The 25,768-nt window shown below is 44.8% G+C and overlaps 1 protein-coding gene across 1 annotated transcript; it reads left to right on the top strand.

The window, feature by feature from the left end:
* Positions 1-6,447: 6,447 nt before the first annotated feature.
* On the top strand, positions 6,448-25,696 carry LOC115181003 (uncharacterized). The gene is made up of 11 exons (XM_029743114.1): positions 6,448-6,678; positions 7,060-7,246; positions 7,374-7,445; positions 7,531-7,607; positions 7,851-7,951; positions 9,324-9,440; positions 11,244-11,318; positions 22,232-22,370; positions 22,983-23,065; positions 23,214-23,310; positions 25,230-25,696. The coding sequence occupies exons 1-11, from the start codon at positions 6,622-6,624 to the stop codon at positions 25,395-25,397; spliced, it is 1,173 nt and encodes a 390-aa protein (XP_029598974.1). The 5' UTR covers positions 6,448-6,621; the 3' UTR covers positions 25,398-25,696.
* Positions 25,697-25,768: the final 72 nt, after the last annotated feature.

Below are 25,768 nucleotides of genomic sequence, written 5' to 3'. Positions count from 1 at the left end.
AATAAAAGTAAGGCATGTGATATATCAGAAATTGTGTAATATATTTACTGTCAATTGACTGCATTGTTTGAATAGAATGTTGGCATATTGGTAGTTAATTAAAAATATTATTGGAACCATTCCTCTGAAACTGTCTGGCTAGCTAGCGAATAAACATACAGTGCAGATAAATCATTATTTTACACCATATCTTATCACAGCACTGCCAAATCATGGTTGACCAACTCCCTGACCAAAATGTCTGACTTTTATCCCATCATAAGAAGGTTCATACCCATTCTAGTATTATAATTCCCAATTCTATGTTTGACACATTGGTTAAACTAACAGCATGTGTGATGTTTGTGATCATATGACAGATTACACCAGCAGTCGGATGCACTACTGATGTCTCACATTCTTTATCCCTGTTCCATAGACTGATGTACACAGTTTTAAACTTCAGAATTGTTCCCATTTAGGGATTTACAGTGTTCTCTGTAATCTGTGAGATGTTAGCAGGCAGCAGAGAGCAAATGCCATCCTGCCAATAGATGCAGTCAGAGTGGTTGCTGTGCTGTTCTTAAATGATGCAGACAATCATCAATAGGGAATATGGATGTCCCTAGATGACGCAAGGCAGCAGATGCTCTTTGCTAGCCTACACACAACGTATAAAAATATACATTTGCATGATTTAGGCTGCATTACACTTGAAACTAAATTGTTTCCCATTCACAGCTTGACTGACTGGCCCCTTACTGAAATGTTTTTATCACTGTGTTAGTTTGGAGTGTTTCTTTTGAAGTAAGCTGATCCAATTGCCTGGAATCCAAATTGGTTGCTCTACAGTACATTTCATTGTTGTTTGAAGTGAAACAATGGAGAGCACAGCACAGTGTTCAGTCTGGTTCAGTCAGGCTAAAAATCCAACCCCATTTTCCTCACAGTAAAGCTGTATTGTAGAGTCCTTCAGTTTGCATGCAGCTATATTTCTATTGGCCCCTTCTTCTTTATACACCTGTGAGATTTTAAACTCACCATGAAATATTTTGGTCCAGTTCACTGTCATTCATTGCTTATGTTGATGTTTGAGAGAGCAGAATATTGCATGTCCGAGCTCATGGAATACAGGGACCCCTGGAGGTATTCAGATATATTGCAACCCTCCCTCTTCACTTCAGCACCTTGCACAGAAATCATCAAGCAACTCAAAACATCAGAACAGATCAGGGAAATTGAATGTGAACCATTGTAAAACAGAGTGAGCGAGTGAGTAATGAGTGAGTGAGTGAATGAGAGCGCGAGAGAGAGACAAACGAGTCACACAAACTTAATTATCCCATTTAGGAGTTTCCAGCATTCAGATGACATCCCTTGAGGATTCCAGTGTCCATCCCCTCTGAGCCCTGCTCTTTCCCCTGGGGAGCCAACATGGCTGCTGTGTGACGGAGGCTCTACCTCAGTGAAGCCATTAGAGCTGCGACTGGGACACCAGTGTTGCAATGCCATGGAGAGTTAATCCCCAAAGACAACATCAGCATTCAATTGGCTATGGAGATGCAGGATGGTGAGAAGGGAAGACAAAAAACATTACATTTAAATCAACATTAATCCAAATTTTAATTATGCAGGAAAATAAAAGTAAGGCATGTGATATATCAGAAATAACCATACAGCGCAGATATTAACAGCATGCTATTGTTGAATACTTTCTCTATTCAGTCTTATTAAGGACATAAACTCACAATAGTGTTTTTTTTTGTCTATATCAAATAATGTTATTTTAAGAAGTTATAAGAAGGCATAGAAAGATTTCACACAATGTGACATTTTGGAGAGGTTTGACCCCCCCTTCTTAGTGCAGAATGTGATTTATACTACTATAGTTAGGTGAGCTAAGGCTAAGCAGGGCCACAAGAGTTGACTATACAACCTACATTTAATGATTAGAAGAACCTCAACCTTCCAATATAACCAGTTCACCAGAACAGGCAGTATTTATTACAGCTTCAATAGTTTTACAGGGCTATTGGATGATTGTTTTTGCGTAAAATAATAAGCACTTTATGTATCTATTCCAAATTCTTATGACTTCTTTAAATGGGGGGACTATTGCTCTGTTCACATGGTAGCCGGAAATAGGAAACTCTGACATTTCCGACTTGCGAACTGGTTGTAGTTATACACGTGCTGTGTTCAACCAGTTAGCAAGACGAACATTTCGGAGTTTCCTCGTTCTGACTAATACGTAAAAGTGGCAATGGTCCCCCCATTTGAAGAAGTACTATGAATTTTGAAAAATTCACTTATGAATAGGGCTACATTTAAATGTTTCTTATAGAAAAATATTAACACACATATGCATAACCATGGCAGCAATTGAAAGGGAACAGTGTGGAGATAATGTGAAATTATTAGACCAAAGGTAAGTACACAACAGTTCACCTGACACAAGACTGAATCCAAACATAACACTGCTGATTTTATGTGCATTTAACATTTACTGTACTTTTTGCCGCATTTGTTCATAACGAAATCTGAAAATACTCTGGATACATTCACTAACCTCATAAGACTATTCCTGGAAAATGTGAGGAAGGTGCAACATAAGAATATCTTTTTTTTTACAAGGGTTTGAGTGAAAGGACTAACTGGTGTCTAGTGGCCACACACCTCTCCAAAGCGTGCACATTTCCTAAACATTTCACTGCATTTTTATGACTCAAAGAAGAGTCTTCAACTATAAGGTACTCTCCTAGCTGTTCCCTGTGCCGATGAGGAGCTAGAGCAAGCACACTTGTAGTTGTTTCATTTGGAACACATCCCTGCATCCCCGCTATCGCACAATTAGGCTAGCCTACTGTTGTTGTTTACGCAATCCAAAAACGGTCCTTTATAAATCGCAATCTAGGTCAGATGAGCATGGTTTGAAAGCTGTTATTGCCAACTAGCTAAGTTATAAAATATTATCTTACAGTGTTAGGCTTTCAGAAGGCAATTCAGAGAAACAAGCTTGGTTTCCATCCAATTGGTGACAGATTTTCATGCAATTATTCTAATATCTGCATTAAAACAATGTGATAAACACCTCCAGAGATGTGTTCCCATCAAATTGACTTGTTGCAGATAAAAGGCTGTGCTTGATGACGTAGTGCACATACCTTTAGCAGTTAAATTCCCATGTACAGAATAAAAAATACAAGTTAAATGGGTTTCAATTGCATTTTCAACTCTACTGATGGTTTTCTCACAAAAATGTTTGCGTTATATAGCGAGTGTGCCCACTGGTATTGGCACATGCGTTCTAGCCAAAAGCCCTGCAGGGGTTCCCAAACTTTACCACAGGCCCCCCTTCCAGCGTCTATTTCAATGGGCACAAGCACTGTTCATGACCCAAACTGTTCACACCCCTTTTGTTGGTGGAGAGAACATTTTGCAGTTTAAAAGCTAATTTTATTGAAATTCTATACATTTTACCATGTCTAATGTGTATTCATGTGATATTTGAGTGACTCACACATTACAACAAAGTCTATAGACTAAAAAACTTTGCTAAAAAACGTTAGCTGACATGAGCTAGTTGATCTGGACATTTCTGCCAGTTATAAAAAGCTCTTTAATGACACGTTCACATGCCAGTCGGAACTAGGAAACTCTTTCCGACTTGCTGATTCGTTGAACGAGGCACGTGTATAACTACAACCAGTTAGCTAGTCGGAAATGTCATAGTTTCCATAGTTCCGACTAAGAACGCGGCATAAGGTATGCAATGACTGACATGACAAGAGGAAAACTGGGACCCCCATGCCACCCCTAGTTTGGGAACCCCTGGGCTAGAGCGCAGGTATAGGCTACACATGATGACATTATTATTATGGACAAAAGAGCTACATTATTTTTATTTGTCAAACGGGCAGCCAAGCATCAATTATCATGTCATCAGAATAAGACCCTCGATATTTATTGGAAAGGAGCATCAAGCCCTGTGATGATCATTATCATTTATTTCATCTGTAGCCTAATAAACTGCGTGCTTTCCCGACGAGTCACAACATGTTTACTTCGATATGATGGTTAGCCTATTATATCAATGTTTGCACATAAAAGCGTTTCTACTGAAATTTCTCGCATAATTAATTTTACTGACACAAAAACATCCCACCTTGTCTAGCGAATTTTGATTTGTCGACATTTGGAAAGTTTGCCGAAAAATTTTCTGTTTCCATCAGGCCTGTCATGATATTTTTCATCTGACATACTTTACTGGCATAAAAAGGGTGAATGGAAACATGGTTACAGATCGTCATTTTGGTGCACATAGAAAGGAGTCATTAGTGTATTCAGGTGCATGTGCCCCAGCGAATTTTCTTCACAATAAACAAACAGGCTCATTCTGTTCAGAACAACCCAGGGTATGATCCATGTCATCTTGTAACTGTAGTACTGTACAAACATAGTGATCATAAATGTGGACACTGTATGACATGAGTTTTATGATTTGGAAATGTGAAGTTCAAGTGCACATTTGGAATCACGGATGTTTGGCTTGCTTGTATGACATCAAAGCTGTATTTATTATAATCCTCAACATCTCAAATTTCAAAATACATAAAGTCATCTTAATTTACAGCATTTCCCTCACTCAGACAAAAAAAGTGCAAACGTAGACCTAGTCAAAGGTTTAGTACTTTGCACACAATGACTATCAAGCTTGTGACTCTACAAACTTGTTGGATGTATTTGCAGATTGTTTAGGTTGTGTTTTGTCCAATAGGAACACATGAATGACCATATCCCATAGTGCAGCAGCAAGACACTTTGGAAGGCAGTGAACACTGAAGATGGGGGGACATGAGCAGAACTCCGGAAGGGGAAAATGGAGTCCCTAGAGAAAGCAAGTACAAGATGGGTGTCAGGGATGAAGCGGCAGTATTATCATAAGGAGACGTGTACTTGGAAAATGGAGAAGGAATGGAGGGAAAAAGAGGGAGAAGAGGTCTAAGAGTGAGGGAAGAAGAGGGGGAGCTTGAGTCAGATAAAAATGGTGGGAAAAAGGGTGATGGTTTGTCAAAGAAGAATGGTAGAAAGTGTAAGCAGAGGGAACTGAAGACAAGAGGAGAAATGGAAGTGAATGAGGGTGAAGTATCGGAGGTGGTAGGTACGGTAAAGTTATCAGAGACCGAGGTATGCACCGAGGATCAGGATGAAGAAGAGTTTGACAGTAAGAGTGAAGTTTATGGAAAAAGTGGACTCTTGCCTTTTGGCTGATCCATTTGTGGTTTCATGGTGGGTGAAAAAAGAGTTGGGTCATGTGGAATCGGTGAGGGTAACTAGAAGTGGTCTAGTGATAATTGTTTGTGTTTCTGTTGGTCAGATGGAGAATGCGCTCGAAGTAAAACGAATGGGGGTAAGAAAGGTGAATTGTTTTGTTCTCAAGAAAAGGGCACCAATGAAAGGACTGATAACTGGGGTTGCAGTAGACATAAACGTTGGCCAGCTAAGGGGAAAGATTCCCGGTGTATGTGATGTGACGCAGACAGGGTGGTGAGAGTGGGGAAACAGAAGAGTCATTGTCTGTTCTTTTAAGTTTTGAAGTTGAGTCTTTGCCTGACAAAGTGAAGGATATAAAATTTAGGATATATAAGTTATCCTGTACGAGCGTATGTGCCGAATACATTTAGATGTTACAGGTGTCAAGCTTATGGGCATGTGGCAGCAGTATGTAGGGGGGAGGGTACAAGGTGTGAGAAATGTGCAGAAGGGCATGAGACAAAGGAATGTGTAGTATTGGGGAAAGTAGTGGTATGTGTTAATTGTAGGGTGCCCATGGAGCTGGGGATCAGAAATATCCAGTGCGAGAGAGGCAGGTTGAGGTTTCCAGGGTTAGAGTAGAGCAGAAGTTGTCATATGCTGAGGCAGTGAAGAAAGTATAGGAAGATGGGTTAAGGGGGAGGAGTGGTGAGAGTAGTAGAGATATACCAGTACAGAGGGAAAGGCCAAAAAGTTAAATAAGTTTCAGTAAGATTGGATTTTTAGCATTTATAGCAATGGTTATTAATTGTTCTGCAGGGATGGAATGGAAGTCTCAGAAAATTGATGTTGTGGTGGCAGCTGCAGAGAGGTATTTGGGTGTGCGAGACTTGACAGCAGAAGAGTTACAAGATGTGTTAAGTGGTGATGTCCCATCCTTTCAGGGTGATGGCATGAGGTAGGAATAAATACATTTAATTAGTGGAGTAGGGGGGGTGTTAATTTTATTTTATATGATTTTGAAATTAGTGAGTATGGTGTTAGATGGTAGGGTATTTATTTAGTACATTTGTATTTTTCAAGTAAAGTATAAGATAGTTATACTCCAGTCTAGTAGGTGGCGGTAATGCAACAAATTGGATGCCAACCGCCGTTAAACTTCATAGAAGAAGAAGAAGAAGAAGAAGAAGAAGAAGAAGAACACTAATTTCTGCTGCAGCGTCGACTCTGAGCTAAAAGCATTGTTGTCCCATTTCGGCGTCTGTACATTTCCAGGAAGTTCTAGATAACGCGGTGCATTCATTCAGTCCTGTGCATTTACATCCCGTTTTCAGCTAGTAGATAGATAGATCCTTTATAGAATACTTTATTTAAACTTGACACTCAAAAATGCGCAGAAGGACAGACGGTCAAGAAGCCACTGGAGATGCTAGGACAGACAAAAAGGTAGCTATCTACTTCGCTAGGCTGCTAATCTACTAGCTCGGTTAGCTAGCAAGACAGAAATGTCAACACCACTTCCATCTTCTCTCAGATGTTCAGATCAAACTGAACTAGCTAAGTACTACCGCAAGGCATAACTGGTAGCCTAGGTAATTGCTTTACCTAGCCCTGATATTACTATCATCCATTAACGTTACACTGACTACATGACTTAACTTACATGTGGACACAATGCTTCAGTTATAGCCATTCCAAGGCTCATTGTAGAGGCATTTTGACTGACACATGTTTATGTAACTACTGCTTTCTGACAGCTATAAATGCTAGCTAGGTAGCTTATCCACACTTTGATATAACATGTTGACTATTATTCTCCTATGACAGACTGACAGACAGACTGCAGGTTCAGGAGAGACCAGGCAACAACATCGACCACAACAAGGGGCTAAAGCGAGCAGATGCTGGTCGACCGTTACCTCAGTTGGAAAATGTCTCCTCCTCATCATCCTCATCCCTCCCTTTCTGAACTATGCATCATTGCAAAGAGAGGGCCAACTGCTACTACCAGAAGGTAGCCTGCTGCAGACATGACATTCAACTTTATTCTTTAATGCGTACATGAGTACAGAAGGCCAATAAAACCCTTACATTATGATTAAGATTAGCAGCATTGATTGATTTGTATCTTTTTTTTTCAGATGGTGAAATTATAGATATCGGTTTAGGTCAAAAGATGCACCTGATGTGCAAAGGACAAGGACAGCCAGTTGGTAAGTCTGCTAGCTTGCCAGAAATGTCAACACAACTGTCATCTCCTCTCAGATGTAAGCCCTAACTACTCTGTTTCCTGTGTAGTCATACTGGATGCCCCCACTGGTATGTCCTCTGACATCTGGTTCCATGTACAAGAGAACATTGCACTGCTAACCAAGGTAAGGAGAAATACAGTACATCGTTTCAGGCAACTCTGTTAATGATTCAACAGTTCTAGAAGGGTTTTATTTTTGCTGATTCAAACAAATTAATGGACTACATTCCCTGACCAGAAGACAATTGTGTATGATATGATTGCAAATATTGTCCTGGTTCCAATGTTTTTGTGACAACTGCTGATGTGAAAAAGGTTTAAAAAAACTCAATTTGATTGATTGATGTTCCCATTTTCCCACCCACAGGTGTGCACTTATGACCGAGTGGGACTGGGGTTCAGCAAAAGAGTCCTGCAGAATGAAAGTACAGGGACGGAGAAAGTCTGGGGGATGTCAACCACTGGACGGTAAGCATCTTGTTTTCTCTATCCTGTCATTTTATAGTTTTACCTATAACTGCTTGCCCCAGAATACCAAAATGAAGCAAATTTGCATCCTTTCCATCTTGATTTTCATACATTGTTAATGTAAAGTGTTACCTAATAGGCCTCCCGAGTGGTGCAGCGGTCTAAGGCAGTGCTAGCGGCGTCACTACAGATCCGGGTTCGATACCGGGCTATGTCGCAGCCGGCCGCGACCAGGAGATCCATGAGGCGGCGCACAATTGGCCCAGCGTCGTCCGGGTTAGGGAGGGTTCGGCCGGCCCGGGATGTCCTTGTCCCATCACGCTCTAGCGACTCCTGGGCCGGGCGCAGTGCACGCTGACACGGTCGCCAGGTGTACGGTGTTTCCTCCAACACATTGGTGCGGCTGGATACCGGGTTAAGCGAGCAATGTGTCAAGAAGCAGTGCGGCCTGGCGGGGTCGTGTTTCGGAGGACGCATGGCTCTTGACCTTCGCCTCTCCCGAGTCCAGACGGGAGTTGATGGGACAAGACTCTAACTACCAATTGGATAGCATGAAATTGGGAAGAAAAAGGGGTAAAAAGTACCCCAAAAATTGTTACCGAATTGTATCTACTACTACAGTCAAGGTAATAGGTGTTTGATGCAAGTTATTCTAAAGCCCTGATTCTCAACAAACACTCACACCATTCTCTATCAGATTTAATATTCCCCTTGGCTAAGCGCCACCTCATGGATTGTCCAATCAGAGACATCGGGGTCCACTGCCATGGTCTGCCCTGTCCTTGACTTTCCCCTAATCTCTCTGGCTGACAAAGTAACGTGTAGTTAAGGTTGTGGTTGTATGTGGACGATCAGGTCAGCAGTCTCTGTTACCTTGGGATCTGGCCCAGGCTAACAGCAGAGCAGGCAGCCGCCGCCTTCTGATACAAGCAATCAATTACCCAGAATTCAATAAGCTGGCAAGCTGAGGGTTTGATGATTGTATTCCTCTCTTCTCCCTGCTGCTGCAGTGAAACCTCTTCATCCCAGCCTCTTCCCTCCTCTCCAATGTTGATTTATTAGTGTAAGAGACCCAACACAACAGATGGCTGTCTGTGGGGAGCTGCATTTCACTTGATGATGATGCTCTTTTTCTTTTGGAAGATTTTTTGTTGTATCTATCCTGCTTTACGAGGCAAAGTGACCAGGGGCTTCTTCCACTAGGCTACTATACATTGGCTGATTTCAAGGGTTTCAATGGCAGTGTTTCTCTTGTTCTGGTGTAGCTGCCGTCTTAGGGTTTGATGTGTTTTTACTGTAAAAGCCCTTTGTGACAGCTGTGGTTGTAAAGACATACATTTGATGAATTGATTGATGTCTTTTCCCCCTACAGAATGGTGGACAACCTCCACCGGCTCATCAGGTTAGCTGGTCTAGCCACGCCTCTCATCCTGGTGGGATCTGAACTGGGCACGCTCAACGCCAGGTTCTACAGCCATATCCATGACGCGTGAGTCTCCCTGCCCACCTAGCTACGGAATCTCGATGGAAAATATAGGCTAACTCGTTTCTTTTTGCCAAACTTGCTACAAGTCAAAATATATTGAGATCGCTTAGTGATAGGTTCACTCCAAAAGTTGGTTGATATGTTCATATCTCAAAAGTGGTTGTGTAGATTCAGCTTTATGTCTGCATCCCAAATGAAGGGGAAAGATTTGCACAGTTTTTGACAAACATTGGGCATTCACACTTTCTCATCCGTGTTTGAGTTCCATCCTATTCACTCTCACATTATTGACTTCAGTAACTCCAGTACTTCAAAAGTATCATCACAATCTGTAGATAGGCTCAGCACTGCATCAAACCCAGGGACATCATACATTATCTACCCTCACTCCCCACATCCCCACCAACCCCCATTTCTGAGAAACCTAGTGATTAACACGAGCAGGGAGGGATCAGCCTCCTGGCCCGAGGTGAGAGATTTAGCGTTTCATCAGCCGGGATGTGCGTCAGTTAAGAGAGTAAATGAAGCGATGGTGAGAGGATGACACCTGCAGAATAAAATCTATTCCCCTCTGGATGTGGTGATGGGGTGTGGGCCCATCCATCTGTCTGCCAGTGGGCCTGGAGCAATCAGACAGACAGACAGACAGACAGACAACCGGGGCAGAGAAATCCTTCTCACACCCATTACGGACAGGACAGGAAGGGTATAGGGGATGGGTCAGAACGGACAGGACAGGAAGGGTATAGGGGATGGGTCAGAACGGACAGGACAGGAAGGGTATAGGGGATGGGTCAGAACGGACAGGACAGGAAGGGTATAGGGGATGGGTCAGAACGGACAGGACAGGAAGGGTATAGGGGATGGGTCAGAACGGACAGGACAGGAAGGGTATAGGGGATGGGTCAGAACGGACAGGACAGGAAGGGTATAGGGGATGGGTCAGAACGGACAGGACAGGAAGGGTATAGGGGATGGGTCAGAACGGACAGGACAGGAAGGGTATAGGGGATGGGTCAGAACGGACAGGACAGGAAGGGTATAGGGGATGGGTCAGAACGGACAGGACAGGAAGGGTATAGGGGATGGGTCAGAACGGACAGGACAGGAAGGGTATAGGGGATGGGTCAGAACGGACAGGACAGGAAGGGTATAGGGGATGGGTCAGAACGGACAGGACAGGAAGGGTATAGGGGATGGGTCAGAACGGACAGGACAGGAAGGTATAGGGGATGGGTCAGAAACGGACAGGACAGGAAGGGTATAGGGGATGGGTCAGAACGGACAGGACAGGAAGGGTATAGGGGATGGGTCAGAACGGACAGGACAGGAAGGGTATAGGGGATGGGTCAGAACGGACAGGACAGGAAGGGTATAGGGGATGGGTCAGAACGGACAGGACAGGAAGGGTATAGGGGATGGGTCAGAACGGACAGGACAGGAAGGGTATAGGGGATGGGTCAGAACGGACAGGACAGGAAGGGTATAGGGGATGGGTCAGAACGGACAGGACAGGAAGGGTATAGGGGATGGGTCAGAACGGACAGGACAGGAAGGGTATAGGGGATGGGTCAGAACGGACAGGACAGGAAGGGTATAGGGGATGGGTCAGAACGGACAGGACAGGAAGGGTATAGGGGATGGGTCCGAACGGACAGGACAGGAAGGGTATAGGGGATGGGTCAGAACGGACAGGACAGGAAGGGTATAGGGGATGGGTCAGAACGGACACTGGAGGCCCACTTCATCACTGTTTCTTTCTCTTTTTTTCTCTCTGCGTCCTCTCACTCTCTCTTCCGTCCTCAGGCAGGTGTCAGACCTTGTCCTTATTGATCCCATTCCAGAGGACATCTTTGAGGAGGACCAGTGGCAGAAGTACTGGTAAGTCACCTCGAGGAGGAGGAACGGAGGAGAGGAAGGGAAGGGAAGGGAGAGAGGGGAGAAAGGAGGAGCAGAGCGAGTTGGTACTACTGTGTTACTCAAGCCCTTGACTCCATCCATATTTGCTGTATGGATAGGGGATAGGATCCACTGTAGTTGATTTTCTCTGTTGGACAGGAAGCAGCATTAACATGATTAATGAGGCCAAAGGAACTCATTAGTAGATCCCACTCTCTTTCATCAGGAAGAAATGAGAGTGGAGAATTAGGGAGGGGGAGAGATGACACACATTTTAATAATAAGTCTCTTTTTTTCCCTATGCATGATTCATGTCAAGCTGTGGATAATGGACATATAACCCTATTCATATTCATTGTTCATAAATGGCCATATAGGATATTATGATAATAACGCAGGACATTAGTGAAACTGTCAGTTATTCATAGTCATCAGTAAATAGCAGTGATTTACATAACAATATGGTAATATGCTGTAAAACAATACAGGTAAACCCATGAAAAGATGTAAGCTGAAAATTAGTTTGACCCTACCATTTACATTATTGCTTTTCTTTGTATCAATTGGAGGGTGAATGCTACACGCTCTCCAAGCGTAATATCTTTGAACAACAACATTGTATTCAAAGTTATTATTCATGAACAAACACATTCCATATGCTTTGTAAAAAAAACAAAAAACATTTGTCATGCGAGATTCTTGTAACTTTTCCCAAAAGTCTAAGTTTTCCTTAAATTGCGCTTGGAAGATTCCTGGAATAATCAACGAATATGCAGGAAATCTGAGGATCCTCCAAACGGTGGGGTTTCCGGAAAACCTGTGAATTTTAGGAAAGTTCCAGGGATTTTCCAACCCTAGTTTTGTCTCTGTTATTTCCCTCCACCAGCATCCCATTTGCTCTGTGGGGTTATACTAGTTTTGTCTCTGTTATTTCCCTCCGCCAGCATCCCATTTGCTCTGTGGGGTTATATAACATTTCTTTAGTGAGATAAGAAATGAGTCGTTGAAAATGGCCTAATTTGTACGTGACTGTAAGTGGAGCCGTGTCATTTATCAGAGATATGTGTCCAATTATCCTCTGATTAATAGGCATTCATTTCATTTCCCTGCTGCCTAGCAGACTACAGTGTACTGGCTGGAGATCCAATTACTCTGCAACTTAGAAATCAACCGAGGAAAGGATTGCTGCATAAAGTACATTTATATTATTAGTCTCTGATTTTAGATAGAAAACAAGAAATAAGTAATATCAAGATTACTGAAACCATTTTTGTAGTTCTATCCGGAGCCACCGAAGTGTGTGTGTATTGACATTCTTTAGAACATAATACAAGTGCAACAACGTCCGATACAACTTAACATTCATACAACGTAGCGCGCGCGCACACACACCGTGATGGTACCTGAGGAGACGGTATCAGCGAGGCTGCTCTCTGCCTGGGCTCCAGGATTTACACATCAAAGTCCTTCTCATTAACCACGGCTCTCCCAAATTACTGCTGTTTTATCAGACAAAATGAATCGGCACCGTCTCCTGAGAATTTCTCCTTTTTCATTTCATTTATATGAACTTGGAAGTAGAGCGAGATGGAGACTAGAGTTCCCTAGCCTGGAATCCAAACTGATATGCTCTATTTCACCATTGTCTCAGTTTGGGTCCCAGGCTATATCTTTCCTTTTGGTATTTCTCCTCTGAGGCTAGGAGCCAGAGATAGTACTTCCTGATGAGAAATAAAGTCAACAGAACGGCAGGAGTTAGTGGAAGCCCCTCTGTCTAGCCATACAGATTGCATTCATTCAGGGACGTGGTTTTAGTCGGATCCCTACAGGATGAAACGCATACAATGAGTTTGTTTTCTTTGCCCTGAAAATGGGTCTTGTGAAGTTGACCCAATTTTATATGTACAGTATCTTCGCGTTCGCACTTGATGATTGTATAATATTTAGCAGAATCACATAAGATCTGCAGTCAACCCTACACTCTCCCTAAAGTCTACAGTAGACAATGTCCTACATGTAAATATAACACATTGGCATGAAGGCCAGATTCCTAATATCTACTGTAACAGTCTGTGTTTAGTGTTTTATGTAGGAAGGAGATGGGGAACCATAGATACCAGACTTCAGTTTATAATTGGACCTCATAACGTGTGTGTGAGAGAGACGGTGTTTGTGTGTGTGTATTAGAGTTGGTGTATTACAGAATGAATTTGTCTCTGGAAAATATTGACTCCTATTTAATATAATCCAAAACAGTGGGAAGTATTCTATTTTAATGAGCTTGTCCTTATTGTTTGTTTAATGAGCGTTGCTTGATTGTCAAAACACCATTTTACTCTAGCTTTTCAAATGTGTTTACTCAAACTGAATTCTTTGCATCATGAAATTACTGGGGTATAACTATTTAGAAATTGGCTAATTGCATTCATGATGTTGCTTATATTCCTTATTTCAGATATTCAGGACAAAGTTGTTTTCATGTTAGTATGACCAACATCTGCCCTCTTCATAATATCAAGTCGAAGAAAAGGACAGTGCTTAAGGCGTTTACTTTAAAGGTTTAATGGTTGGTCAACCTGCAGTGACATTTTAAATGAGCAGAACCAGAGGGTCAAAGCAATGTGTCTGATGGTGTGGTGGAGGTGATGGATGCCCCACCTGATTGGCTGTCTCTCAGCAGGCCCACATGAGCTACTGTACCAGCTGGGGTGGTGGGCTTGGCCTGGGCATGACCCAGCTGGGGTGGTGGGCTTGGCCTGGGCATGGCCCAGCTGGGCTGGTGGGCTTGGCCTGGGCATGGCCCAGCTGGGCTGGTGGGCTTGGCCTGGGCATGGCCCAGCTGGGCTGGTGGTCTGGTGGTGGGCCTGGTCTGGTGGATCAGTCTCACCTGTATGGAAACCTGATGAGTCCAGATGGAGACTCCATATCACATCCAGCCAGGCCCCATTCATCATCTGATCCCTCATTAGTACCCTGGGCACACTGAGGATACAGACTGTCTCAGACGGCCCTGGGCACACTGAGGATACAGACTGTCTCAGACGGCCCTGGGCACACTGAGGATACAGACTGTCTCAGACGGCCCTGGGCACACTGAGGATACAGACTGTCTCAGACGGCCCTGGACACACTGTGTGTGTGTGTTCCTGTTTGACACTCAGACCCCGCTAGCCAGACCGCTAGCAGAGGAAGGTAGGCAGAGAGAGTTTTGTTTGACTGTCACTTGTCAGATGACGGACTGGTGTGATGGGCTTAGATGATTCCTCTCGTTTAATTTGTTATAAACCAAATGCTTTTATTTTCACTTTGTTTGTTGAAGGTGTGTGTCCATCTGCGCTTTGTCGCAGTTTTCCAGGCTGGGTAGAAGGCTGGTTCTGAAACACATGACTAAAAAAGGACCGTCTCTAGGGTTGAAGTTGTGAGCTGCCGTTTCCAAAAAATAGTCAAAGGACGTCCACAGGGTAGAATGTGACATTATTGATAACACCTCCAATACCAGAGCTGATGTAAAGATCTGTCCATACTCTGTGGCTATGTGTTGGTTGAGGACTGTATAGTGACAGACAGCAGTCCAGCCACTCTGCAGGCCAGGCACAGGTAGCAGCAGCATTCTCCTCTGAGCTCATTCACTCGGTGTGTTGCCTGCCTGTGTTCAGTAATCCAGTGGAGCCAGGCCAGGCTCCAAGCCTCCCAACCCATGTCAGGGGGACTCAGGGCCCAGATAGGCAGCTTCACCAATGGGCTCTGGGAGTAGACAAGACCTAGTGGAGTGGACAGTAACACCAGGAAATATGACGCACTCTGTTAGGATGTCGATTGAGGATAATTAAAAAAAAAACGGACTGAGTGTGAATCTTTCAAGTGTGCGCGAGAGAGAGGAAGTGAGTGTGTGTTACTCTGCGACAGAGAATAGCTATGACTCCTATGTTTCTTTCTGCCTCCTCTCAGCCTCCGCTAACTGTTAGAACAGCACAGCTCCCCAGAGACAAGCAGGAGAGTCAGGAACCCCAATTAATTGTAATTGGCACCGCTGTAAGCATAACTATTGTTGCTCCGTTCCACTAATCAAGCTGGGCTGTCTCGGGCCCACATGTATTTCCTTCACTAGAATCTATAGTATTGACTAGGAGAGGAAGGAACCGCTGCTGGTCTGGCTGTTCTGGGCAGTACAACACTGCCACACTTTGGCCAAGTGGGGAATTGCTCTGTTGGTTTAATAAAAAGGCCATCTGTCTGCATTCATTCATTCATTCTCTAGTTTCAGTAGTTGTTCATCTCAGGAAGAATGGCACTTTGATTATATTTACAAATCTTCGCAGCTTGAATGTGACTGGATCCCTGTATTAGAAGTATTTCCAAGTAACACTACAAGGTAGCAATGAGAATAGTTCTATCTTCTGCTTGGTGTCACTGTATTTCACAGGAATCTCCCCATTAATCACTTGTAGTTTTATACTACTGTTTTATACACCTGCAATAGTCCATATTTACTTGTGTAGTACTCCTTGTTCCGTTTTCTCTCCTGTAATACTCCTTGTTCCGTTTTCTCTCCTGTAATACTCCTTGTTCCGTTTTCTCTCCTGTAATACTCCTTGTTCCGTTTTCTCTCCTGTAATACTCCTTGTTCCGTTTTCTCTCCTGTAATAGTCCTTGTTCCGTTTTCTCTCCTGTAATAGTCCTTGTTCCGTTTTCTCTCCTGTAATAGTCCTTGTTCCGTTTTCTCTCCTGTAATAGTCCTTGTTCCGTTTTCTCTCCTGTAATAGTCCTTGTTCCGTTTTCTCTCGTGTAATAATAGTCCTTGTTCCGTTTTCTCTCGTGTAATAATAGTCCTTGTTCCGTTTTCTCTCGTGTAATAATAGTCCTTGTTCCGTTTTCTCTCGTGTAATAGTTGCAGGTTGATGTTTATTTTCATGAATCTTGCCCAGGAGGCAGAACTGACCCATTTCTGCTAGATGGGCCAGCTGCAAAGTAAAAATTGGCCATATCGTAAAAATGTATGAAAACCAAAATGTACTTTTTGGATGTAATTTAAGATCAGGGTTAGGCATTGGACTTAACAGTGTGGTTAGGGTTATGTTTAAAATCAGATTGTATTACTTTGTGGCTGTGCCAGCTAGTGACCTCTGCAGAGCTGCCTCCAGGGCAAGACTCATTACAATAAATGCCAACCTGCGTAATTGTCCATGTTCTGTGTTCTCTCCTAGTCATGTAATAGAACATGTTCTACATTCTAGCCTACTTAATAGTCCCTTTTCTGTGTTCTAATGTAATTGTCGATGTTCTGTGTTCTCTCCTAGTCATGTAATAGAACATGTTCCACGTTCTACTCGTGTAATAGTCTGTTTTGTCCGTGAGCTCCCTCTCAGGTAATGGAGGCCCTGCATATGGAATGACATGCTAATGAGGCAGGACCCTCTTATCTTGTCGGGGGGCCAAATTCCGACAGTGAATTGCGACAGTTGTAACAAAAGTAACAGAGCGTCTATTCAGCCTGCACTAATCCAGATGGGAAAGTCAAACAGCAGAAAGTCCGCTGCACAAACTCATTTCATCACGTTATTAATTTAGATATTGCCTTGCCGCTCCTGAGGAGGAAGGGGAAAGAAGAGCCCTCTGAAATGACCAACATGGCTGAGGCGTTTTGCACATGGTTCCTCCACTCCCTCTCCCCTCTTATCGCCTTAATTCATCCCGCCAATCTGGGCTGTCTTTACCCGCTAAATTTCCCTTTGACACGCATGCCTTCCCTCGCATAATCCTCCCTCCCGGGCAGAATTAAAAATGGAGGGAATAGGAAGGGACAGGACAGGTGGCTGGAGAATCTTTGAAATAATGCGACAGACAGACAGACAGAGCAATGATTTGACCAGATTCAAACAGGGGCTGATAAAGTTTTGTATGGAGAGGAAAAGGTGACAGGTGGAAATGTGTGGAGACAGAGAAGTCCCTAAAGAGCCAGGTTATAAGAGTCCCTTCTAAATTGTGGGGCAAGAATGACTTCAGGGGTGAAATAGTGGCAAGGAAGATGATAATGTCAAAATGTCAGTCTTTAAATGTCTGATTTGAAGAGAAAAAATGGTCTGTGAGGCTGAAATTGAGAAAGGTAGCAGCAAATATTTTCCTGTCTGCTGCTTCCATTAAACTTTTGTCTATTTGTGACGTCTTCCTAACAGCCCTGCTACAATACAGCCATTAGGTGTCCGGCGTTGCCATCAGCCGTTTTGGTTGGTTGCTGTGTAGCAGGTAGAACGCCCCATTGACGGCACGTGTATTGTTACTGAAGTTTAAGACTGGAAGACTGTTAACATTTGTTTCTCCAAATACCTGAGGCCCAATCAGGCTACAGCCTCGTCTAGACCTCAGGCTACAGCCTCGTCTAGACCTCAGGCTACAGCCTCGTCTAGACCTCAGGCTACAGCCTCGTCTAGACCTCAGGCTACAGCCTCGTCTAGACCTCAGGCTACAGCCTCGTCTAGACCTCAGGCTACAGCCTCGTCTAGACCTCAGGCTACAGCCTCGTCTAGACCTCAGGCTACAGCCTCGTCTAGACATCAGGCTACAGCCTCGTCTAGACCTCAGGCTACAGCCTCGTCTAGACCTCAGGCTACAGCCTCGTCTAGACATCAGGCTACAGCCTCGTCTAGACCTCAGGCTACAGCCTCGTCTAGACCTCAGGCTACAGCCTCGTCTAGACCTCAGGCTACAGTCTCGTCTAGACCTCAGGCTACAGTCTCGTCTAGACCTCAGGCTACAGCCTCGTCTAGACCTCAGGCTACAGCCTCGTCTAGACCTCAGGCTACAGCCTCGTCTAGACCTCAGGCTACAGCCTCGTCTAGACCTCAGGCTACAGCCTCGTCTAGACCTCAGGCTACAGCCTCGTCTAGACATCAGGCTACAGTCTCGTCTAGACCTCAGGCTACAGCCTCGTCTAGACCTCAGGCTACAGCCTCGTCTAGACCTCAGGCTACAGCCTCGTCTAGACCTCAGGCTACAGCCTCGTCTAGACCTCAGGCTACAGCCTCGTCTAGACCTCAGGCTACAGCCTCGTCTAGACATCAGGCTACAGCCTCGTCTAGACCTCAGGCTACAGCCTCGTCTAGACCTCAGGCTACAGTCTCGTCTAGACATCAGGCTACAGCCTCGTCTAGACCTCAGGCTACAGTCTCGTCTAGACCTCAGGCTACAGCCTCGTCTAGACCTCAGGCTACAGCCTCGTCTAGACCTCAGGCTACAGCCTCGTCTAGACCTCAGGCTACAGCCTCGTCTAGACCTCAGGCTACAGCCTCGTCTAGACCTCAGGCTACAGCCTCGTCTAGACCTCAGGCTACAGCCTCGTCTAGACCTCAGGCTACAGCCTCGTCTAGACCTCAGGCTACAGCCTCGTCTAGACCTCAGGCTACAGTCTCGTCTAGACCTCAGGCTACAGCCTCGTCTAGACCTCAGGCTACAGCCTCGTCTAGACCTCAGGCTACAGCCTCGTCTAGACCTCAGGCTACAGCCTCGTCTAGACTTCAGGCTACAGCCTCGTCTAGACCTCAGGCTACAGCCTCGTCTAGACCTCAGGCTACAGCCTTATAAGGATTTACATCCTTTGACAAAACTTGATATCGCAACACGTGGGAAATAACAAGCCAATGTCGAGTTGAGGTGAAAGCTGTGGGGTGAGCACTTTGGGTCGGGGGGGGTGTGCACTCTAGGTTGAGGCCTGGCTGGAGGCTGTGGGCCTGACTAGCACTGTGGGGTGGACTGAGACCTGACTGGAGGCTGTGGGCCTGACTAGCACTGTGGGGTGGACTGAGGCCTGGGCCTTGGGGCTGTGGGCCTGACTAGCACTGTGGTGTGGACTGAGGCCTGGGCCTTGGGGCTGTGGGCCTGACTAGCACTGTGGGGTGGACTGAGGCCTGGGTCTTGGGGCTGTGGGCCTGACTAGCACTGTGGTGGGGTGGGCTGAGGCCTGGGCCTTGGGGCTGTGGGCCTGACTAGCACTGTGGTGTGGGCTGAGGCCTGGGCCTTGGGGCTGTGGGCCTGACTAGCACTGTGGGGTGGACTGAGGCCTGGGCCTTGGGGCTGTGGGCCTGACTAGCACTGTGGGGTGGACTGAGGCCTGGGTCTTGGGGCTGTGGGCCTGACTAGCACTGTGGTGGGGTGGGCTGAGGCCTGGGCCTTGGGGCTGTGGGCCTGACTAGCACTGTGGTGTGGGCTGAGGCCTGGGCCTTGGGGCTGTGGGCCTGACTAGCACTGTGGGGTGGACTGAGGCCTGGGCCTTGGGGCTGTGGGCCTAGCTGTTGGGTGAGGGCTGTGGGGATAGCTGTGAGGTTCAGATCTGTGGGGTGGGTTGGCTGAGGGCTGGGGGTGCACTGAGGGCAAGGGCTCAGGGCTGTGGGTGGTCTGAGCAAAGTGGATGGGTGGGCTGAACACTTAGGGCGGGGGGCTGAGCACTGGTTTTTGGGTGGCGGGGGGGGCAGCTGTGAGGCAGACGCCACTTGATTGGGCTCTGCAGGCTGAGACCAGCCAATTCAAAGCACCAGTGAGCCGAGACCGATTGGCCCTCCTGAGTTACAAAATCCCAGCGCTGCTCTCCTCATTTGCCCCCCAAAATATCTCTCATTCTCTCCTGTCAAAACGTCTGTTAGAGAAAGTTTGGGATTTTGGCTGAAAATACATATTTATTAATATCTTATTTCTAATGAATATTCCCAATAGGTCTGTTTTTAGACCGATGCAACCATTGTCTATATGTCACACTGTTGTAACCAAGATTGTTCAGAATAAACACATCGCTACGATGTTGTAGTTGAAACTAAGGTCAAGGACTGAGCTATCCTCATCTCTCCCCTGCAATCTTTCAGCTTAGAGGACTTATTGCTGCTGGACTAAAGAACAGTGAAACACAGCCTAGCCTAGGGCTGTTTTCTAATCATATTCCATGCCTTGTTCTATAATCATACTCCATTCTTGTCGGTTTTGAAATACTGCATTTGGGGATCATTTAATATCAGGATTGGAAATCCATTTAAATTCTTGTCTGTTAAAGGAAGAGGCATGCAATTACACTAAACAAAAAATATAAACGCAACAATTTTACTGAGTAACAGTTCATATAAGGAAATCAGTCAATTGAAATAAATTAATTAGGGCCTAATCTGTGGATTTCACATGACTGGGAATACAGATATGCATCTGTTGGTGAAAGATATCTTTGAAAATAGTGGGGGGGATCAGAAAACCAGTCAATCTGGTGTGACCACCACATTTGCCTCAGGCAGCACAAAACATCTCCTTCGCATAGAGTTGATCAGACTGTTGATTATGGCCTGTGGAATGTTGTCCCACTCCTCTTCAATTTGCTGTGTGAAGTTGCTGGATATTGGCGGGAACTGGAATCCAGAGCATCCCGAACATGCTCAATGGGTGACATGTCTGGTGAGTATGCAGGCAATTGAAGAACAGGGAGTTTTTCAGATTCCAGAACTTGTGTACAGATCCTTGCGACATTGGGCCGTGCATTATCATGCTGAAACATGAGGTGATGGCGGCAGATGAATAGCACGACAACGGGTCTCAGGATCTTGTCACGGTATCTCTGCATTCAAATTGCCATTGATAAAATGCAATTGTATTCGTTGCGTGTAGCTTATACCTGCTCTTACCATAACCCCACCGACACCATGGGGTACTCTGTTCACAACATTAACATCAGCAAACTGCTCGCCCACACAACGCCATACATCTGCCCGGTACAGTTGAAACCGGGATTCATCTGTGAAGGGCGCACATCTCCAGCGTGCTAGTGGCCATTGAAGGTTAGCATTTGCCCACTGAAGTTGGTTAAGACGCCAAACTACATTCAGGGCAAGATCCCGGTGAAGACAAGCACGTAGATGAGCTTCCCTGAGACGGTTTCTTGACAGTTTGCAAAAGTTGTACGCTCTCTCAACTTGAGACATCTGTGGCATTGTGTTGAGTGACAACTGCACATTTTAGAGTGGCCCTTTATTGTTCCCAGCGCAAGGTGCACCTGCGCAATGATAATGCTGTTTAATCAGCTTCTTGATTATCTTGGCAAAGGAGAAATATTCACTAACAGGGATGTAAACAAATTTGTGCAGAAAATTTGAGAGAGAGAAGCTTTTTGTGCGTATGGAACATTTCTGAGATCTTTTATTTCAGCTCATGAAACATGGGACCAACACTTTACATGTTGTGTTTATATTTTTGTTCAGTGTATATTAAGAAATGTTTTGCATAAACGTCTTCAAATATATTGATTTTGGCCATTGGTGCCCGCAAAAATAAAGTAATAAGCATGACGTCTCTGAGTCAGGTAGTTGTGGTGCTGGTGTTGCTTAGCTTTTCATTCCTGACAATCTGATGTTGTGTATTGTGTGTTTGTCTCTAGGTACAGTACGTACGTGTGTCTGTATTTGTCTCTATAGTTACAGTCACATGTTGTGTTCTGTGTCTCTATAGGTACAGTCACATGTTGTGTTCTGTGTCTCTATAGTTACAGTCACATGTTGTGTTCTGTGTCTCTATAGTTAGTCACGTTGTTGTGTTCTGTGTCTCTATAGTTAGTCACGTTGTTGTGTTCTGTGTCTCTATAGTTACAGTCACATGTTGTTGTGTTCTGTGTCTCTATAGTTAGTCACATGTTGTTGTGTTCTGTGTCTCTATAGTTAGTCACATGTGTTCTGTGTCTCTATAGTTACAGTCACGTGTTCTGTGTCTCTATAGTTACAGTCACATGTGTTCTGTGTCTCTATAGTTACAGTCACATGTGTTCTGTGTCTCTATAGTTACAGTCACATGTGTTCTGTGTCTCTATAGTTACAGTCACATGTGTTCTGTGTCTCTATAGTTACAGTCACATGTTGTTGTGTTCTGTGTGTCTGCAGGTACAGTCAGCTGGTGCCATCCCTCCAAGCCATGCAATTCTCAGCTGCCACAGGCATCAGCCGCATCCTCATCATTCTGGGGGTGCTAAAGCCCGCCATCATGGGGGACAACATTGCTGAAGACCTCATACAGAGACAGGTGAGTCTGACTGAAACATTGCTGAAAACCTCATAAGGCGTTAGGTCCATCTTAAAGACCAAATTAACATATCTGGGGTCAGGTCAACAGCTTGTATGTTCTCAATGTCTTATTTTGAAACCATGCATTTGAATGTGATGATTTTAATGTGCCTCAATATACCTGCTGACACCAGAAATGACATTCTGTTATTGGGCAGGAGGAGATGTCCAGGTGTGATGGTCTAACCTTGTTGTGTTGGAGAACAATCTCTAACATAGCCACGTGATGGAGCTAGTGGTAGAGTAATGATCGTTCCTCAGAAGGAGGGGAGAGAGGCAGAGAGGAGAGGAAAAGAGGAAAATGAACTGTGACTATTGATAACTGCTCCAGGTTAAAGTCTGAACGTTTTGTTAAAATATCTTGGTTCTATTTCCTGGAACCCACTTTTTGATAGCAACAGAGATTTCAGCTTTTGAAATACTAGTTACCAAGGAGATAAGGACATCAAGTGAGTCATTTTGCTTAAATCGTAGGGAAAGAGAAAGGGTTGGAGAGAGACACACACACACACACACACACACTTACTTTCAGGCCATGGTCCAATGTTATCATATGTCTTTGTGTTCTCAGAAGTACCTCCTCAGTAACCCAGCCCACCAGAGCAGTGCTGTAGATGAACATTTTTTCCTGAATGAAAGTGCTTCTCAAGTCAGGTGAGACCAACATACAGTACATGTGAATGCAATATCAAGCTGTCATCACACAATCATTTTGGATATGCTCTACATTATATCCAAAATTTACAAGTGTAAAAGCAAACTTATTTTGAGAATTGTATGTAATGTTTTGATAATTTTTCAGGGAAATCTCCAAATTCAAACCCCTCTCCAGTAGGACTTCTGTGAGTGTGATTATTGGGGATTCTTTTGATGACCAAATTCCTGCTCCTCTAAACCAAGTGAGTAGTGTACAACCTTCCTCCCTCCATTAGTCTGTCTAGTGGCTGGCCAAATTCCATTTCTCAATCTTCACCCTGAAGTGTGTACTCATGGGTAGGGTTGAAGAAATACTGGAACTTTCAAGGTAGCAGGTAGCTGACTAGTGGTGGCTATTCAGCAGCCTGATGGTCTGGGGATAGAAGCCATTGGCCAGTATGTTAGTTTTAGCCATGAAGCTCCAGTGCTGCCCGCGTCTGATTCGTCACTCGGGTGGCTGAGGTTCCTTGATGGGACCGTTGATGAGAATGGGGGCGTGCCCAGCTTGGTTCCTCCTGAAGTCCACAATCACCTCTTTTGTTTTGCTGATGTTGAGGGAGGGGTTGTTCACCTGGCACCACACTGTCAGAGTGCCTACCTCCTCCCTGTAGGCTGTCTCGTCGTTGTTGGTAATCAGACCTACTACTGTCGTGTCATCAGCAAACTTGATGATGGAGTTGGAACTGTGTGAGGCCACGCAGTCGTGGGTATACAGGGAGTACAGGAGGAGACTAATAAGATGCAGCCTTGTGGTGCCCCCATGTTGAGGATCAGTGTGGAGGAGGTAATGTTGCATACCTTCACCACCTTGGGGTGGCCCGTCAGGAAGTCCAGGACCCAGTTGCATAGGGAGGACTTAAGTCCCAGGGCTGTGAGCTCAGGGGGCACTATGGTATTGAAGGCCGAGCTGAAGAGCATCGGAACATATTCCAGTCCACGTGATCAAAACAGTCTTGAGGCATGGATTCTGATTGGTCAGACCAGCGGTGTACAACTTTCCTCTTGAGTCTTTGTTTGTAGGTGGGGAAGCGCAAAATGGAGTCATGGTCAGATTTGCCGAAAGGAGGACGGGAGATAGCCTTATACCCGTGTTAATGTGTTGGTAGTAATTCGGAAGCATGGTTCTTAAATTACTTTTTTTAAAGTTCTCCGTGACAATGAACGCTGCCTCCGGGTACTCGGTCTCCAGTTTATTCAGGGTCCAATGAAGATCTTTGAGAGCTTTTTTGGTGTCAGCTTAGGGTGGGATGTACGAAAAAGTAGCGATAATCCCTGAAAACTCTCTGAAGGTAATAAAGGGTGACATTTGACCAAGTATTCCAAGTCGGGAGTGTAGAAGCTCGCAAGTTTCTGTAAGTGTTCCTCATCGCACTACTTGTTATTGATCATAAAACAGAGCCCTCTGCCTTTGTTCTTGCTAGAGAGCCCTCTTCCTATCCGCTTGATGAACTGTCAAACACGCTGGTTGTATATCATTTGTTTGGATGTGGGAGGAAAGCCAAGTCTCAGAAAAACAGAGTATGTTGCAGAATCTGATGTCCCTCTGGAAGGAGATCCTCGCTCTGAGTTCATCAAGTTTATGCACTATTGTTTGAACATTGGAGAATAGTATGCTCGGTAATGGAGGACGGGTCACCAAGCGTCTCAATCTCACTAAGACCCTCCCACATCTGCCTCTCCATCTGTGTCTATTTCCTGCTCTCTAAGTAGGACTCCCAGGCAACCCGGTGCTTCACCGAAGAACCTAGACCATTGTTCCGCCGTCTTTGGGAATTCGGTAAAGTCAGGTAGACGGTGTGACTACCAAGCGATTCATATTCCAATAGTTCTACCTGGGGGGTATGAAGTAATGCACAAAACAAACTGAGTAAGAACATTTTAGAAAAACACAAAAAAAGTAGAAACCTGCAATGTTTTGTAGGAGCTCGAGGCAATGCACCATTCGTCGCTGACATCTTAGCCAACGACTGCACTAGTTCAGGGGGACTGCACTACTGCACAGTGCACACTTCGGGGAGAAAGGGGATGGATGGAATTGGTGTGATGCATATTGACTGTTTCTCACAGGGCCCTCAAACTAACTCAAATGAACATTGACTGACTGTATGTGCTTCCACATCAGGTGGTGGCCCAGCTTCAGAAGACGTTACTGGAGCAGACTTACCCCTCGGCCAACCAGATCCATGTTAAAGGAGGGGACCGCAGGATGATCTACAAGAGGCCGTCTGTTGTTAGCAAACACCTGTGGAAGCTGGTGTCCCAACGGCAGTCCAAACAGCAGAGCCAATGACCATAGAGATCTATAGAAGACATCTAGTTCTATTGCTCTAATTTCAAGGTTTGAATTCTGTGGCAGTGACACACCGATTCTGCTGCCAAATGTCTCAACTACACTCACAACCTGAAGGTTCCATGTTTAGTTTTTTTCCAGTGAGGATTTTTGACAGGAATATACTTGACATGTGTATGTCCACACATGAAACCAGTTTCAATCGATTGATTTATTTTTTGTGTACTTTATTACCAGTACAAATATCAGACAGTTTTGCCTTAATGTTTGTAAATAAATAATAAAGTCTTCTGAATTTGTCTGTGTGTTAACTCTACTATCTTTCTGGGATCTAGTCAGTCTGTAAAGCTGCAGCGTTACAGATTCCATAA

This window comes from Salmo trutta, chromosome 3 (genome assembly GCF_901001165.1).
Source record: "Salmo trutta chromosome 3, fSalTru1.1, whole genome shotgun sequence".
NCBI lineage: Eukaryota > Metazoa > Chordata > Actinopteri > Salmoniformes > Salmonidae > Salmo > Salmo trutta.
This window is presented reverse-complemented; position numbering and strand designations above follow the sequence as displayed.